This window comes from Panthera uncia, chromosome D2 (assembly GCF_023721935.1).
Source record: "Panthera uncia isolate 11264 chromosome D2, Puncia_PCG_1.0, whole genome shotgun sequence".
In the NCBI taxonomy this organism is placed as follows: domain Eukaryota; kingdom Metazoa; phylum Chordata; class Mammalia; order Carnivora; family Felidae; genus Panthera; species Panthera uncia.
Window position 1 is genome coordinate 58,471,505 of NC_064818.1, and position 18,024 is coordinate 58,489,528.

Below are 18,024 nucleotides of genomic sequence, written 5' to 3' on the forward strand. Positions count from 1 at the left end.
TCAGGGACAGGCTTACCTCCATTTAGTTCCTAGGACCCCTCTTTGGTTTGATGCAAAATCCTATTGGACTTGATACTTGTCTCCTTAGGTTGTGTTGTCTGTGAAATCAGTCTTCTAGGGCAGTGTTTCTCAAACTTTAAAAGGGATCTCTTCAGAATGTAGATTCTGACTTCTGGGGTAGAGCCTGAGATTCTGCATTTCAAACAAAGGGATGCTGATGCTGCAGTCTCAAGGAAGGGATTTTACCATCAAGAACCTGGAGGAAGTTTGCAGTTGTTCCAAATGAAGGATCTCTAAACAGAAGCTTCTGTGTACATGTACCATTTTAGCTTGAGCACAATGCTTGGTACACAAGAGGTACTCAGAAAAACACATGCATGTGGACAGACATCTGGGAAAGAGGGAGTTGTAGGAGTTATATCTATTAGCAGAGTGCCTATTTTGAGAAAAGCAAAGGAGACATGGGTCCCCTGAGAAAGTGGGTCCTTACCCTTCAGAAGGTTTATTAATGGGAAGTAGTCAAAGGGTAGTGGGTAAAGGGATTGATGTCTGCTAATGTGATAAAACTTGGAATTAACTTGGCAGGCCTGGGCATTGATTTTTGAATATCATGACAGACACTTGGGAGGGTTTTCTAGTTCTCCCACAGGGAGAGTTCAGGTGTGAACTGTGACTCGGGAGGTAGGAGGATTATTTCCAGGATTATAGATTTGAAGAGATTGCTGCTGCTGTATTGCTCAGGGTTGGTGCAATGGCTTTACATTTCATGGAGCTGACCTAATGCTGAATGAGTATGTAAGAGAGGAAGGCGTTGTCTCATGGGCAAATCATGAGGTAGGGGCATTTTTGGGGAATCGTCCCTCTATTACCATGGATAAAATGAAGGATCCTCTCTGTATTTGAGGTGGGAGTACAGGGGCTGGGGTGGTATCTAACGGCCTCTTCTGCTTAGTGGAGACAGGGAAGATGAAGGGTGGGAATTCTCTGGCCGTGCGAACGGTAGTGATTGGGAGATCCTGTGACCCTAGTCTAGAGAGTCCAAGGACCGCTCAAGCCTCCCGGCTCACTCTGGAATGCGAATCCCAGCTGCGGCTCCGGAAACCGCAGCTCTGAAAAAAAGTGGCTCTAGCAGAGCGCGGGAAGGCTGGAGATTTCCCGCCACTACCGAGGGCGGGACACGTGACGTCAGGGCTCCGCCTTCACAAGGTGGTGGACGAAGGGCTCCGCCCTTACCAAGATGGCGACACTTGTGGCACCGGAAAGACCTTACAGATTTCGCCTCGATCCCGCCTCCAAAGTGGAGGCGGAACTGCCCTGTGGGGAGTGCCCGCCCCTTCCGCTGTGCCCCCGCGCCGCGCGGTGACGTCACAGCGGATCCGCCGTCGTTCCGCCGGGTTCCCAAGTTCCTGAGTTGTGCGCGTCAGCAACGGTAGTGACGCGTATTACCCGGAGGATGGCGGACGCCGGCTTGCGCCGCGTGGTTCCCAGCGACCTGTATCCGCTCGTGCTCGGCTTTTTGCGCGATAACCAGCTGTCGGAGGTGGCCAATAAATTCGCCAAGGCAACAGGCGCTGTGAGTGCGGGCTTGGGGCAAAGGCTGGGGTGGGATGACCACAGGGCTTCGGGCCCTGACAGGTTCAGGTTTCCGGGTACGGAGGTCTCTGGGGTCTGCCAGTGCAGTATCTGCGGACCCTTTGTGCTGAGCTCCTGGAGGTGAGCCGAGAGCCTAGAGTCTCCGCACCTGGTCTCCCACGAGGTCTCAGTAGATAGCGCAGAGTCTTGTTGCTTTTTTCTGGTGAGCGGTGCAACGACAGCAGCGTGGGATCCTCGTGGCCCAGGTCACGTGGCTGGCGGAGTGCGGCGAGGAGGGAGTGTGGTGTCCTACCGGAGGCATTGGGGGCTCTTGGTTTCTCCTTTGGGTTTTACGCTGGCTGATGCAAAGCGTGACTTGACCATAACTCTCAGTAGACTTTATCCGGGACTCAATGATAAAATTGCTTTATAAATGAAGAATGGGTTTTTTCGTTAGTAAAGAAAAAAATGAGAGTAGAGGCATGGTTCTGCTTTAAGGTATATTGAAGCAGAACTGAGCATCAAAGCCCTAGCAGGCAGTGGTCTTGGATCTTCGACTTGTGGAATCAGGCACATTTAGATTTGGGACCAGGCTCTGTCACTTTTTAGGATGTATAACCTGAGCAGCTTGCCCAATCTCTCTGATTCTGTTTCTATTCCTATGGGGAATGTCATCATCCACTTTATAGGATTTTTGTGAATTTCAGTAACATGATAAATATGAAGTGACAATCTAGGTGCCTGATGCTCAGGAAGCATCAATGAGGGAAAGCTGTTATGATAGTTATATTAATTAAGGATGTTTTAAACACATGTAAAGAGAATGGGGCGCCTGGGTGGCTCAGTCGGTTAAGCGGCCGACTTCGGCTCAGGTCGTGATCTCGCGGTCCGTGAGTTCAAGCCCCGCGTCGGGCTCTGTGCTGACAGCTCGGAGCCTGGAGCCTGTTTCGGATTCTGTATCTCCCTCTCTCTGACCCTCCCCCGTTCATGCTTTGTCTCTCTCTGTCTCAAAAATAAATAAACGTTAAAAAAAAAAATAAATAAACACATGTAAAGAGAAGATGGCTAGGGAGGTGAAAGGTTTGGAATCTCCCTTTCAAGAAGAGCAAACATGAGAGTAGGGTGTTGTAGTCTTTGATAGTGTTCTTAGCCTTTGACTAAGAAGATCGGTTTCTTCGTGGCAGAATCAGGCTGCACAAGAACAGAACGAAATCAGCTTTAGAAATGACTTCTTTAAGCTGGGACAGCCTGCCATGTGATCTCCTACAACTGCTTTCATATTGGAACTTTTAAAAAATTTATTTTATTTTATTTTTTTAGTGTTTATTTTTGGGAGAGTGTGAGAGCGTGGGGGAGGGGCAGAGAGAGAGGAAGACAAAGAATCTGAAGCAGGCTCCAGGCTTTGAGCTGTCAGCACAGAGCCCGATGCAGGGCTTGGACTCACAGACTGTGAGATCATGACCTGAGCCGAAGTCCGATGCTTAACCGACTGAGCCACCCAGGCACCCCTCATATTGGAACAGTTTTTGAATTGACTGTTAGGGAGGCTGCAGAAAGTGTTTCCACAAGGGGCTAGATGGAATTGGGCCTTTGAGAATCAGGATTCTTTTATGTGACAAAAACTAATCCTTGTTGGATGGCTTACTAAGTGCTACGTGGTGTTTCCAGATACTAAGTCCTTTACGTATGCTATCTCTAATTCTCTAAACCACTTAAGATGTATAGTATTATCTTCACGTTATAGTGAAGAAAACAGTCTCAGAAAGATTAAATAATCTGCTCAGAGTCACACAGTAGTAACAGATAGAGGTGAGTTTCATACCTGTACTCGTCTCATTCTGAACCTATACTCATTGATACTGTAATGTCCTGCCATTATTTATTTTTATTGCATCAACTAATGATCTATATCAGTGTAATTAATAGCTGAATGGAGTTTTGTATTGAGTATATAGCTTAGCTTTTTAACCAGTTTTGGAAGCTGCGTTCCAGTGATTTGGTATTATAAACCACATTGCAGTAAACACTCTCTCGTATTAATGTTTGTGTTCTTGTTTCATGGGTAAGGATACATTTCTAGGCAATGCATTGCTAAAATAAAGGGAATGCACATTTTCTTAAAAACTGTGATAAATAGGACTGACTGGGAATAGATGGTGCCAAAAACTATATACAGGAGTAACCCAAGCTTTTGATGTAAAAAATTGGGGGAGTACATAAACATAAAGATATTGTTCTCTTAATTTAAGCAAGTCAGAGAAGTCTTCCAAAGGTGTAACATTTACAGCAAATGTAGCAGATATAAAACTGGCTACTTTTAATGAGAGAATAAAATAAGATCTAATTTCCCCTAGAACAACCAGGATAAAATTTTCTTATTGAGCTTTCTTTTTTCTTCTCTAGACCCAACAGGACGCCAACGCCTCTTCCCTCTTGGACATCTACAGCTTCTGGCTCAAGTAAGTCTTCCCTGTACCACTGTGGCTATTTTTCCCCCCAAGGGGTTGGGCTGTGTTCCTTGGTGTGAGAAGGTCCTGAGCCCTCAAAGGTTAGCCTCATCTACTTCAGCAGGTCCACCAAGGCCCCAAAGCGGAAGTTACAGGTAAACGGACCAGTGACTAAGAAGGCTAAGAAGAAGACTTCGTCCAGTGACAGCAGTGAGGACAGCAGTGAGGAGGAAGAAACCCAAGGGCCTCCAGCTAAGAAAGCTGGTAAGGGTGGGCAGGTAGTTGGGGTTAGTGGTTCCCAGAAAGGGATTTGTAGCCTGCCAGTACCCATGGCTGATTTTCACTGGGGTCTGTGCTTTTGTTCAGTTGTACCTGCCAAGCGGGCCAGTCTGCCTCAGCATGGTGGAAAGGCTTCAGCTAAAGCAACAGAGAGCAGCAGCAGTGAAGAATCCAGTGATGAGGAGGAGGAGGACAAGAAGAAAAAGCCTGTTCAGGTTTGCAACTTGGGGGAGGAAAGAGGTTGCTTAAGGAATTAGAAAAAACCTGAAATCCTGGCTTATAGCTTGGAACCAGGGGATGGCAGTGGTATATAACAAATGACCATGGAGAAGAAAATCTGAGGACTTTGAGAGAGATGATAGAAGTATGAAGTTTGGAAAGGATATGCGAGGTTGAAATTGTACTCTTAATCTAGAGGAACCCGTTTTGTTTCCCAGGTGATACTAGGTTTCTCTGGGATACTAAGACTCCCAAGAGTAAGAGTCTGTTTTGTAGGTAGGTGTTGGGAGCTCTAAGCAGGGAATGGCAGGGACAGAGCTGATATTTTTGTTTCTTATGAAGAGTTTGGTGCTCTTTTCAGATGCTTGCTTGCTTTCTGTCTTTCTTTTTTTTCTGTTTCTGTCTTTCTCTAAGTAAACTCTGTACCACACATGGTGCTCGAACCCATGATCCTGAGATCAAGAGTTGCATGCTCTACCAACTAAACCAGCCAGCCACTCCCAGATGCTCTCTTGTTTAACTTCCCCTTGCTTTTATTGTTCTGTTAGTTAGCCCCTAAAAAATAGTCTAGGATGGTGTCTACCTTAGGATGTACTTTGGGTACCAGAAGTTTGCTGATTCTCCCCCTTATTGTGTGTTTTCTCACAGAAGGGAGTTAAGCCCCAACCCAAGACAGTCAAAGCTCCTCCTAAGAAGGCCAAGAGCTCTGATTCTGATTCAGACTCAAGCTCAGAAGATGAGGCACCAAAGAACCAGAAGCCAAAGACAACACCTGTGGCAGCTAAGGCTCAAGCTAAAGCCTCAGCCAAATCAGGTACTATTACTGTTCCCAAAAGCCCAGTCTGGGGTTGCTGTGGGGACTGGTATTAAAATTGCTTATTCAGGGGGCACCCGAGTGGCTCAGTTGGTTAAGTGTCTGACTTCAGCTCAGGTCATGACCTCATGGTTCATGAGTTCGAGCCCCACATTGGGCTCACTGCTGTCAGCATGAGCCTCAGATCTTCTGTTCCTCCTCTCTCTCTTCCCCTTCCCTGCTTGCGCTCCCTGTCATTCTCAAAAATAAATAAGCATAAAAAAAAAAAAACATGTTTTCAAAATTGTTCATTCAGCACAGGAGTGAAATGGTAGTGGTTGTTGAACTAGAGGTATTGATTAGTGTCTTTTTTTTTTTTAAATAAATGTTTCTTTCAAGTATGAAAAGTAATGTTTAAACATTATCCAAAAATTATGTTCAGCTTAACAAGTACAAAACAAGATTTCTGACAAAGTTTACAATTAGGTATAAAATTAGTGTCTTTTTTTAAGAAGCTTTTTATTAATAAGTGAAGATTATGTAATTAGGAGTTAGGTATTAGAGATAGCTTACAGTAAGGAAAACTTTTTAAGAATGGTATCCATTTGCCATTCTTGTTGATTTCATAGACGATTTATATTCTCATAGATCCCATTCTGTAATGACCATTTCTATCTCTATCCTTTGTCCTTTTCACTACCGTTATTTCTCCTGTGCATTCACTCCATAGGGCATGTGAGAGTTTAAACTTCTGTAGTTCTCTCATGGCGACAGGTTATGATTTATAGGAGCTTCTCTGAATGGAAGTTGGAATGAAAGATCTCATAGAGCATATTTGAATTATTTACATTATATCATTATCTTAAAGATAGTTTTATTCTTGAAATTAGTCAGGAAAGTCATCCTTTGATAGTTAGCCACAGCAGTCCCCCTCATGCCTGCTCTAAAGGCAAGAGGACTGGTAGACTCCTAAGTTCTGAGCTACAGGTTTCTATGGTCCCTTACAGGCTTGATACTTCTTTTTTTTTTTTTTTTTTTTTTTTAATGGTTTTATTTATTTTATTTTATTTTTAATTTTTTTTTTTTTAACGTTTATTTATTTTTCAGACAGAGAGAGGCACAGCATGAACGGGGGAGGGGCAGAGAGAGAGGGAAACACAGAATCGGAAGCAGGCTCCAGGCTCTGAGCCATCAGCCCAGAGCCCGACGCGGGGCTCGAACCCGCGGACCACGAGATCGTGACCTGAGCCGAAGTCAGACGCTCAACCGACTGAGCACCCAGGCGCCCCGGTTTTATTTATTTTTGAGATAGCATGAGGAGGGAAGGGGCAGAGAGAGAGGGAGACACAGAATCCAAAGCAGGTTCCAGGCTCTGAGCTGTCAGCACAAAGCCTGACGTGGGGCTCAAACTCACGGACTGTGAGATCATGACCTGAGCTGAAGTCTGACACCCAACCGACTGAGCCACCCAGGCGCCCCCAGGCTTGATACTTCTTAACGCTTTTTTTTTCCTTCTTAGGTACACCAGCTCGGGTAGCACCTAAAATAGCCAATGGCAAAGCAGCCAGCAGTAAGAGCAGCAGCAGCAGCAGCAGCAGTAGTGATGACTCAGAGGAGGAGGAGGCAACAGCCATACCTAAGAAGGTTTGGGCCATAATTTCTACCAGAGGACTGGGCACGGGGGTGGGGGTTTCTCCATTTCCTGGCAGGATTGGTTGGACCAGCATTTTCCTGTGGTAACTGATTTTCTGTGTATAATGCAGACTGTACCTAAAAAGCAAGTTGTGGCCAAGGCTCCAGTGAAAGCAGCAGCCACCCCTACCCAAAAGAGTTCCAGTAGCGAGGACTCCTCAAGTGAAGAGGAGGAGGAGCAGAAAAAACCCATAAAGAAAAAACCAGGTAACTGGACATGGGGATTCAAGCTGCATGACTGTGACCAGATCCAACTGCAGGAGGATCTCTGCAGTCACCACATGGACCTCTCCTTAGAACCGCTTGACATGATGACAGCTCGCTTCTCCCAGAGAAATCTGCATTGCTTTTTACAACCCAGATGCAGAAACGATATGCCATCATCTCTGCCATATTCTTTTGGTTAGAAATGACTCACTAATTCTAGCCCACACTCAAAGGAAGAGGAATTAAGCTCCATTTCTAGAAGGGAGCAGAATCAAAGAATTATTATATGTACATTAAAACCATGACACTGTCTTTCTTAAACAGGTCCCTATAGTTCAGTCCCCCCACCTTCTGCTGCCCTATCCAAGAAGTCCCTGGGAACCCAGGCTCCCAAGAAAGCTGCAGAGAAGAAAGAGCCTGTAGAGAGCAGTGAGGACAGCAGTGATGAGTCTGGTGAGTCCCCACCTGTGGAGACTGGGTCTGGGAAGCTACATGAGGAATATGGAAGACAAAAATACCTCTGTCCCTTATTGCTTTTCGCTGAAGCAGGACAAACAGGGCTGTGTGGGTCTTTGCATCCTTCTTTTTATTGCTTTTGATTGGGTCGGGACTCCGGTCCCAGCCTAATGCCATAGGTTCTCTCCAGATTCGAGTTCTGAAGAAGAAAAGAGACCCCCAGCTAAGACAGTCATCTCTAAAGCAACCATTAAACCAGCTCCAGCAAAGAAGGCATCAGAGAGCTCTTCAGACAGCTCAGGTGAAGCATATGGAGGCCATCAGGGCAGTGGGGACTCCAGGGGCTCCCTTCCATTTGACTTGTTTATTCTGTCTTCTCTGTCTAGACTCTGACAGTTCTGAGAATGAAGCTCCTGCCAAGTCAGCTGCTACCACCAAGAATCTCCCAAGTAAGCCAGCTGCCACTCCCAAGCAACCTGCAGCTAAATCAGCCACAGCTCCCAAGCAAGCTGCAGGCAGTGTCCAGAAGCCTCTGACCAGAAAGGCTGATAGCAGCTCCAGTGAGGAGGAGAGCAGTTCTAGTGAAGAGGAGAAGACAAAGAAGACTGTGGCCACCCCCAAGTCAAAGGCAATGGCCAAAGCAGCTCCATCTCCGGCTGCCAAACAGTCCTCTCAGGGTGGTAGGGACAGCAGCTCTGATTCAGACAGCTCTAGCAGTGAGGAAGAGAAGGAAGAGAAGATATCAAAATCCCCAGTTAAAAAGAAGCCACAGAAGACAGCGGGAGTGGTAGTCTTTACCAAGCCAGCCACCGCAAAGAAAGCAAAGGCTGAGAGTAGCAGCTCTTCCTCTGATGATTCCAGTGAGGAGGAGGAGGAGGAGGAGAAGCCTAAGGGCAAAGGCAGTATAAGACCACAAGCGCTGAAGACCAATGGGACCTCTGCACTGACTACCCAGAATGGAAAAGCAGACAAGGACAGCAATGAGGAAGAAGAAAAGAAAAAGACAACCGCAGTTTGTAAGCCAGGTCCATATCCAAAGAATTGGGTGGGATATATTTTTGGGGGATGGGACAGGGAGAGGAGGCCTACGATTAGGCTTCCAGTTGTATGCATTCAGTGCATGGGAACTTGGGAGGAGGAATAGGAAACTGGTCTCCTGAGTCTGGCTGTTTTGTAGGTTCAGGAAAGAAGCGGAAGCAGAATGAGGCTGCCAAGGAGGCAGAGACTCCTCAAGCCAAGAAGATAAAGCCCCAGACCCCCAACACGTTTCCAAAAAGGAAGAAAGTAAGTTATCTTATTTCTTTCTCAGGAGTCCGCTTTTAAAGAGTAGAAAGAAAAATCTGGGATCATCTTGACAACTCTCTGCCTGGCCTGCCCTAAATGCTCCTATGTGTAGCTGAGGAGGGCTTTTCTGTTACATGACAGAACATGTTTAGTTTCTTACTTCATTCTTCTCCAGGGAGAAAAAAGGGCATCATCACCATTCCGAAGGATCAGGGAGGAGGAAATCGAGGTAGATGCTCGAGTGGCAGACAACTCCTTTGATGCCAAGGTGAGGGGGGTGCAGGTGTTGGCTATTCTTGAGGGGAATGGGTGGAAGAGAGGACAGCATTTTGGTTTAGGTTGGTGGGAAGCTCTCTGGGTTCAGTTGCCTTGAGCAAAGAGAAGAAAGTAACAGGGCCTTGTTATTGTCCTTCTGTGTATTAACCACTTCTCTCTGCTTACCAGCGGGGTGCAGCTGGAGACTGGGGGGAGCGAGCCAATCAGGTTCTGAAGTTCACCAAAGGCAAATCGTTTCGGCATGAAAAAACCAAGAAGAAGCGTGGCAGCTACCGGGGAGGCTCCATCTCTGTCCAGGTCAATTCCATTAAGTTTGACAGCGAATGACCTGGGGCCATTTGTGGCGAAGTAGGGTGATGATTGGAGACCACTTGCTTTCCCCAGTGGACCTGGGAACCATCAGCTCTCTTAAGGAAGGGTCTTGGTGAGGACAGCAGTTTAGAATAGGTCCGAAGACTTTGCATTGTCACAACTTCTCTGGTCCTTTTCTGTGTCCGTAGTTTTGTACAGATTTGTTTTTGAGTGTTGAGTAGTAAGGACAACATAAGAGGAGTGTTTTTTTTTTTTTTTAAGAAAAAAAAAAATTTTTTTTTTGTTGTCATTCCCTTCTCCCTGTTCTGTGGAAGTCCTCATACTGAGAAATTTGTATATTTTATATTAAATCATTTCCTATAGATTTTTGTTGTGATTTTCAGAGGTGGGTTCCCACAGATAAAATCTTAGCTATTGCCTAAAACATAGTGAGGGTCACATGTACGAGTTTTTATAATTGAAGAATTCTGCCTGTGTGAGTACACGGGTCCACATTTCATCCGTCCTACCCCTCAGTGCTCTGGGAAGAGGCAGTTAAGAATGATTAATGTGTATATGTTTGGTAAGCATGCAGTGTGTAGTTCATCCCCATTCATGGGGTCTAGGACTGATGTTTTCAGCGAGCATGGACTTAACTACTTTTTGGGGTAAAATTCACTTTTGTTGGCAGACACAGTTCTGTTGTAGTGTGAATGCTGTGGGGTTAGTCTGAATATTTTGTTTTCTGTAATTTTAACATTACCTAATGTTTGCAATACATGTTTAGTTTTTCAATTTGAAAACATAAAACTTTTCTATTGTTCAAAGGCCTTTTTTGATGACCCTTAATAGTACTAAGTTGAGGAGTGCGTCTTGGTTTTTACATTTTACAGAACAAAATGACATTAATTTAATCTGAAAAGTACACATCACTTGGTATTTCTGTCTTGGTAACAGTGGTGACACAAAATTGATTTCATTAACTCCTACATGGTTGGAAATCTGATCGAAACGAAAGAATAAAAGCTATAATTAAAATTCTCAGTCTTCAGTAGGCATTAGGTTACATTAGTCAGGTGAATTTATAGGTAACCTGTGTATGTGCTAATGGAACTAGGATGAACCTTTATAAAGCATATTAGGTGGTAAGACTTAACATGGGGTAGGGTTGGTTGGTATGCATCCTAACAAGATTATGGTGTCTTATAGTTGGAACATGGGAGCAATTGATGTGCCCCTTTCAGAACCTTAACTGTCAGTAACAGTGGAGAGAATGATAAAAACCAGTGAGCAGAAAGAAGACTCCCAAGGCCAAGCTAGCTTATCGTAAAGCTGTTGGAGATGACCGTGCTTATTAGCCAGAGCAGGATGGGGAGGAAAGAGACAACAGCAGACGAGTCTGAGCTGTTCCTTTGGTGGGAAAGTGTGCTCTAGCTTCATGGATGAGGGAGGTGTAGGTTTTAAATTTAGCCTCCCCTTGTTTGGATTCCACACTTGCCAAGTAACTTGATAATTACTTGGTTTTCCCTGTAACTGCCTCTAGGAAGAACATACACTGTTCATGCTGACATAGGTACATCAGTCTGCATGGTAAAAGTTACACATCTTACTACAAAATAATAAACTGGCTGGTTTATAATGTGTCTTGGGAGTTTTTTATTGAGTCCAGAGCCCTCCCACCTACTCAAACCAGAATTTGGGGGCCAGTTAGAGGGCTGGAATGAAGACCTGTGACTTCATTGTAGAACCTTCTTGGCAGTGACTTTTATTGAAGACCTGTGACTTCATTGTAGAACCTTCTTGGCAGTGACTTTTATTGTTCACTTTTGTCCATACCTTGTGTCATGGTGCCTTTTCCAGGCAAAATAGTCCAGGCTATGCATAGTCTAATAGGGGGTTGGCAAAATGGCCTATGGGTGAGTTCAGCCCATGGCCTTTTTTGGTAATGTTTAGGTGCTAAGAATGATTTTTACATTTTATAAGTGCTTGAAAGAATATGAGGCTGACTCTATATGGCCCACAAACCTATGATACTTACTATTTGGTCCTCTGGACAAAGTTTGCTAACTCCTGGTCTAAAACCGTGATTTCATAACAGTGGCTGAAAATTGGAATCATCTGGGGACTTTTAACAGTGATACTCAAGGGCTTATCCCAGACTAGCTGAGTGAGATCCTGGTGCTTTCTGGTGGGGCCTGGGTGTTAGAATATTCTTTAAAAACTCATAGGTGATGCTAATGAGCGGCTGAGGTTGAAAACCACTACTCTAAGCTGTTTAAAAGAATTGGTATTTTTTCATTCCTCTCATGCATCCATTTTCAAATACGCTTGTTATATCTAATAGCATAAAGTGAGGTTTAAATTTCCCTCTTAGCCCTAGTTCTTGGGACTTGATTCTGTGTCTTCTCCATAGTTTCTCTGAATGTACTGTTACGTGCATCCACTCATTTTTTCCCTTACACAAATGGGGTAGGTTGCTATATGCAGTGTTTCATAACTTTAGAGTTCATTTCATAACAGCTCATTTTTAATGACTGCATGGTACTCCATTGTATGGAAATAGAATGCTATTCAAACCGGTAACTTATTGGTAGATGTTTAGATTTTTTCAGTATTTTGCTATTACAGATAGACCCGCAGTAGTTTTTATTTGTTTGTTTGAGGGAGAGAGAAGCTGGGCTCAACTGAAGTAGGGCTCTTGTTTACCCAAAGCAGGGCTGTGTTCACCTGAAGTGAGGGTTCATGCTCACCCAATGCGGGACTTGAACTCATGAACCATGAGATCATGATCTGAGCCAATGTCAGATGCTTAACCATCTGAGCCACCAGGTGCCTTTTTTTTTTTTTTTTTTAAGTAAACTCTACTCACAAAGTGGGACTTGAATTCATGACCCCAAGATCAACAGCCACATGCTCAATGGACTGAGCCAGCCAGAGACCCTACACAGTGGATATTATAAGAGTTTATTTTATTCTATTAAAAAGAAATTTTTTTTAAATGTTTATTTTATTTTTAAGAGAAAGAGCCCGAGCAGAGTGAGGGCAGAGAGAGAGGGAGACACAACCCAAAGCATACTCCAGGCTCTTCAGCTGTCAGCACAGAGCCCAATGTGGGGCTTGAACCCACGAGCTATGAGATAATGACCTGAGCCAAATTTGGACATTTAACCGACTGAGCCACCCAGGCGCCCCTATTTTATTCTATTTTAGAGAGTGTGCACAAGCCAGGGAGAGGGGAGAGGGTGGGAGAGAGAATCTTAAGCTCCACGCTAATTGTGGAGCTGGATACAGGGATGCAGGGCTTGATCCCACAACCCTGGGATCATGACCTGAGTTGAAATCAAGAGTCAAAGGCTCAATTGACTGAGCCACCCAGGCACCCCTACAAGAGTTTATTCTTAAATGTATAACAGGATCTAAGACAACTCTTCATTCTAACTATAGATAACAACAGATGCTATGACAGGAAAGACAGAAATGGAATTAAGGATCACCATTGCCTCAGGCACAAGGAAGAGCTTACTTCTTGCCACATTTCTTAATTCCACCTATGGCCAGGAGGCCTTTCCCCACAGCTTGCACTTTTAGCTCAAGTTTTCTTCTCTTTGTGTTTTTGCTTCCAACCCTTATCTTCCTCCCATCTCCTGCACCTTCTTGGGCTGCTTCAGGGATTTCTTGCCACATTTGTGGCCAGCCATGGCACCTGCTGCTCTACATGGATAACATATATATATGTACACACACACACACACACACACACATTTTATATATATATACACACATACGTATATTTTAAGCTTTTATTTATTATGAGAGAGCATGTGCACACAGGAGGGGCAGAAGAAGAGAGAATCCCAAGCAAGCTGCTCACTCCAGAGCTGAGCTGGGCGCAGGGCTCAATGCCACAAACTGCGAGACCGTGACTTAAGCTGAAATCAAGAGCCAGACGCTTAACCAACTGAGCCATTTGGGCACCCCTTAATTGTTTTTTTTAATTGAAGTATAGTTAGCATACAATATTAGTTTCAGGTGTACAACAGAGAGATTCGATGTTTATATGCATTATATTTATATACATTATGAAATGATCACAACTCTAGTTACCATTTGTCACCATACATTTATTACAGTATTATTGGCTATATTCCTTATGCTGTACTTCACATTCTTGTAACTGGAAGCTTGTGCCACTTAATCCCCTTCCTATTTCACCCATCTCCCCACTCCTCTTCATTCTGGCAGCCACCAGTGTTCCCTGTATTTTTGAGTCTTCCTGTTTTGTTGCTTGTTTTTTAGATTCTACATGTGAGTGAAATCATACAGTGTTTGTCTTTCTCTGTGTGACTTATTTCACTTAGCATAATATCCTCTAGGTCAATCCATGTTGTTGCAAATAGCAAGATCATATTCTTTTCTTACAATTGAGTGTATATACACATATGGTGTATATACACACACACTACATCTTTATCCATTAGTCAGCGAACACTTAGGTTGTTTCCTATCTTGGCTATTGTAACTTTTGCAGTGAACATGGGGTGCATGTATCCTTTTGAATTAGTGTTCTTGTTTTCTTTTCATAAATCCCAGAAGTGGAATTGCTGGATCATAATGGAATTTCTATATTAGATTTTATTTTTTTAAGTTTATTTTATTTTGAGAGAGACAGAGCAAGTGGGGAAGGGATAGAGAGAGAGGGAGACAGAGAATCCCAAGCAGGCTCTGTGCTGCTAGCACAGAACCCGATGCAGGGCTTGAACCCATGAGACCTGTGAGATCATGACCTGAGCTGAAACCAAGAGTCAGACACTTAACTGACTGAGCCACCCAGGTGCCCCAGATTTATGAAAAAAAAAAATTTTTTTTTTGAAGTTTATCTATTTGCCTTGAGAGAGAGAGCATGCACAAGTGGGGTAAGAGCAGAGAGAGGGGAGAAAATTCCAAGCAGGCTCCGTGCTGTTGGCTCAGAGCTTGACGCAGGGCTCAAGCTCACAAACCGTGAGATTGTGACCTGAGCCAAGATCAAGAGTTGGGTATTTAACCGACTGAGACACTCAGGTGCCACTTAAAAATTTTTTTTATTTCTGAGTGATCTTTCTTTCCACCCAATGTGGAACTCCTGACCCTGAGATCAAGAGCCGCATGCTCTTCTGACAGCCAGCCAGGTGCCCCTGGAATTTCTGTTTTGAATATTTTGAGGAACCTCCATGCTGTTTTCCATAGTGGCTACACCAATTAATTACCTTTCCATCAACAGTACATGAGGGTGCCCTCTTCTCCATATCCTCGCCAACAGTTTTTGTTTTTTTTTTTTAATGTTTATTTATTTATTTTTTTTATTTATTTTATTTTATTTTTTTAAAAAAATTTTTTTCAACGTTTTTTATTTATTTTTGGGACAGAGAGAGACAGAGCATGAACTGGGGAGGGGCAGAGAGAGAGGGAGACACAGAATCGGAAACAGGCTCCAGGCTCCGAGCCATCAGCCCAGAGCCTGACGCGGGGCTCGAACTCACAGACCGCGAGATCGTGACCTGGCTGAAGTCGGACGCTTAACCGACTGCGCCACCCAGGCGCCCCAATGTTTATTTATTTTTGAGAGAGAGTGACAGAACAGGGGAAGGGGAGAGAGGGGGAGACAATTTCAAGCAGGCTCCATACTGCTCCAACATGGGGCTGGAACCCACAAACCATGAAATCATGATCTGAGCCTAAATCAAAAGACACTTAACTGACTGAGCCACCCAGGTGCCTCAACAGTTGTTATTTTTGATACTAGCCATTTGGACAAGTGTGGAGTGATACCTCATTGTGGTTTTGATTTGCATTTCCCTGATAAGTGATGTTGAGCATCTTCATGTGTCTGTTGGCCCTTTGTATGTCTTTTTTGAAAGAATATCTATTCAGGTCCTCTGCCCATTTGTTTGATTTTTTTGGTGTTGAGCTGTATAAGTTCTTTATATGTTTTAGATATTAACGCCTTATTGAGTTTATCATTTGCAAATATCTTCTCCCATTCAGTAGGTTGCCTTTTTGTTTTGTTGATGGTTTTCTTTGCTGTGCAAAAGCTTTTTAAGTCTTCTTTCTTTTCTTTTCTTTCTTTCTTTCTTTCTTTCTTTCTTTCTTTCTTTCTTTCTTTTTCTTTCTTTCTCCCTTCCTTCCTTTCTCCCTCTCTCAATCTTTCTTTCTCCCTCTCTCACTTCTCTCTTTCTTTCCCTCTTTCTTTCTTTTCTTTCTTTCTCCCTTCCTTCCCTCCCTCCCCTTTCCTTCCTTCCTTCCTTCCTTCCTTCCTTCCTTCCTTCCTTCCTTCCTTCTTTTTGTTACCCTTGCCTGAGGAGACCAAGCCCCCATAAAAATATTGTTAAGACCAGGGGCGCCTGGGTGGCTCCATCGGTTAAGCGTCCAACTTCGGCTCAGGTCATGATCTCACGGTTTGTGAGTTCAAGCCCTGCGTTGGGCTCTGTGCTCACAGCTCAGAGCCTGGAGCCTGCTTCGGATTCTGTCTGTCTGTCTGTCTGTCTGTCTCTCTCTCTCTCTCTCTCTCTGCTCCTCCCCCACTTGTGCTCTGTCTCTCAAAAATAAATAAATAAATGTAAAAAAATTTAAAAAATATATATTGTTAAGACCAAAGTCCAAGAATTTATTGCCTGTGTTTTCTTTCAGGAGTTATATAGTCTCAGGTTTTACATTTAGTTTTGTGGGGTTTTTTTTTTTTTTAATGTTTTTTATGTTTATTTTTGAGAGAGAGAGAGAGAGAGCGCACAAGCAGGGGAGGGTCAGAGAGAGGGAGACACAGAATCTGAAGCAGGCTCCAGGCTCTGAGCTGTCAGCACAGAGCCTAATGTGGGGCTCAAACCCACGAACCATGAGATTATGACCTGAGCCGAAGTCAGATGCTTAACCGACTGAGCCACCCATGTGCCCCTACATTTAGGTTTTTAATCCACTAAGAGTTTATTTTTGTATATAGCATAAGAAAGTAGCCCAGTTTCATTCTTTTGCATGTAGCTGTTCAGTTTTCCCAGCACCATTTATTGAAGAGACTGTCTCTTCCTCATTTTCTATTCTCATCTCCTTTGTCATAGGCTAATTGGCCATAGAAATGTGGGTTTATTTCTGGGATCTCTGTTCTCTTCCATTGATCTATGTATTTGTTTTCGTGCTAGCGCTGTACTATTTTGATTATTGTAGCTTTGGAATCTGGGAGTGTGTTACTTCCAAACTTTGTTTTTCTTTTTCAAGATTGCTTTGGCTGCTCAGGGTCTTTTGTGGTTTCATACAAATTTTAGGATTGTTCTTTAAAAAAAATTTTTTTTGGGGCGTCTGGGTAGCTCAGTCGGTTAAGCGGCCAACTTCGGCTCAGGTCACGATCTCGCGGTCCGTGAGTTCGAGCCCCGCGTCGGGCTCTGTGCTGACAGCTCAGAGCCTGGAGCCTGTTTCGGATTCTGTGTCTCCCTCTCTCTGACCCTCCCCCGTTCATGCTCTGTCTCTCTCTGTCTCAAAAATAAATAAACGTTAAAAAAAATAAATAAAAAAAAAGTAAAAAAAAATTTTTTTTCTAACGTTTATTCATTTTTGAGAGACAGAGAAAGAGCATGAGCAGGGAGGGGCCGAGAGAGGGGAGACACAGAATCTGAAGTAGGCTCCAGGCTCTGAGCTCTCAGCACAGAACCTGACATGGGACTTGAACTCACGAACCATGAGAGCATGACCTGAATCATGATGAAGTCAGACGCTTAACCGACTGAGCCACCCAGGCGCCCCAGGATTATTTATTATTTGTTCTATTTCTGTGAAAAATATTGGGGTGGGGGTGGGGGTGTGTGTGTGTTTCTTTTTTGAGAGGGTGGGTGCGAGTGAGTGAGGGGCCAGAGAGAGAGGGAGAGAGAGAGAATCCCATGCAAGCTCCACACTGTCAGCTCGGAGCTCGAATGTCAGGCTTGAACTCATGAACCATGAGAGCATGACCTGAGCTGAAGTAGGACGCTTAACTGACTGATCCACCCAAGTGCCGATGTGTTTTTTTAAAAGACTTTTTTTTATCTTTTTATTTTTTTCTTTTCTTTTTTTTTTTTTTTTTTTTAATTTTTTTTTCAACGTTTTTTATTTTATTTTTGGGACAGAGAGAGACAGAGCATGAACTGGGGAGGGGCAGAGAGAGAGGGAGACACAGAATCGGAAACAGGCTCCAGGCTCTGAGCCATCAGCCCAGAGCCTGACGCGGGGCTCGAACTCACGGACCGCGAGATCGTGACCTGGCTGAAGTCGGACGCTTAACCGACTGCGCCACCCAGGCGCCCCTTAAAAGACTTTTTAAGAAATAATCTCTACAACCCGTTGTTGGTGTTTTGGGATTGCTTTGGAATCTGTAGATTGCTTTGTGTAGTGTGGACATTTTAAGTATCCTTCCAGTCCATGAGATGGTATATCTTTCCATTTATTTGTGTCGTCTTCAGTTTCTTTCATCAATGTCTTACAGTTTTCAGAATACGTATCTTTCACCTCCTC

General features: G+C 44.0%; 1 protein-coding gene across 2 annotated transcripts; it reads left to right on the forward strand.

Moving 5' to 3' along the window:
* Window positions 1-1,372: 1,372 nt before the first annotated feature.
* NOLC1 (nucleolar and coiled-body phosphoprotein 1) lies at window positions 1,373-11,160 on the forward strand. 2 transcript variants are annotated; one of them, XM_049645597.1, is made up of 13 exons: window positions 1,373-1,573; window positions 3,976-4,031; window positions 4,144-4,283; window positions 4,386-4,513; window positions 5,166-5,331; window positions 6,830-6,954; window positions 7,074-7,209; window positions 7,534-7,662; window positions 7,856-7,966; window positions 8,052-8,690; window positions 8,843-8,949; window positions 9,125-9,217; window positions 9,394-11,160. In XM_049645597.1, exons 1-13 carry the CDS (start codon window positions 1,454-1,456, stop codon window positions 9,550-9,552), a joined length of 2,109 nt encoding a protein of 702 aa, XP_049501554.1. In that variant the 5' UTR covers window positions 1,373-1,453; the 3' UTR covers window positions 9,553-11,160. The 2 variants fall into 2 exon arrangements, with proteins under 2 accessions (XP_049501554.1, XP_049501553.1); XM_049645596.1 differs by having other exon boundaries at window positions 1,374-1,573; window positions 4,141-4,283.
* Window positions 11,161-18,024: the final 6,864 nt, after the last annotated feature.

What these genes read in the sequence shown, in the direction of transcription:
- NOLC1 (XM_049645596.1), top strand. Translation starts at nt 1,454, where the DNA reads ATGGCGGACGCCGGCTTGCGCCGCGTGGTTCCCAGCGACCTGTATCCG. An exon ending in CAACAGCCATACCTAAGAAG is followed by an intron (nt 6,955 to 7,073) that starts GTTTGGGCCATA and finishes TGTATAATGCAG; the next exon opens with ACTGTACCTAAAAAGCAAGT. An exon ending in CGTTTCCAAAAAGGAAGAAA is followed by an intron (nt 8,950 to 9,124) that starts GTAAGTTATCTT and finishes ATTCTTCTCCAG; the next exon opens with GGAGAAAAAAGGGCATCATC.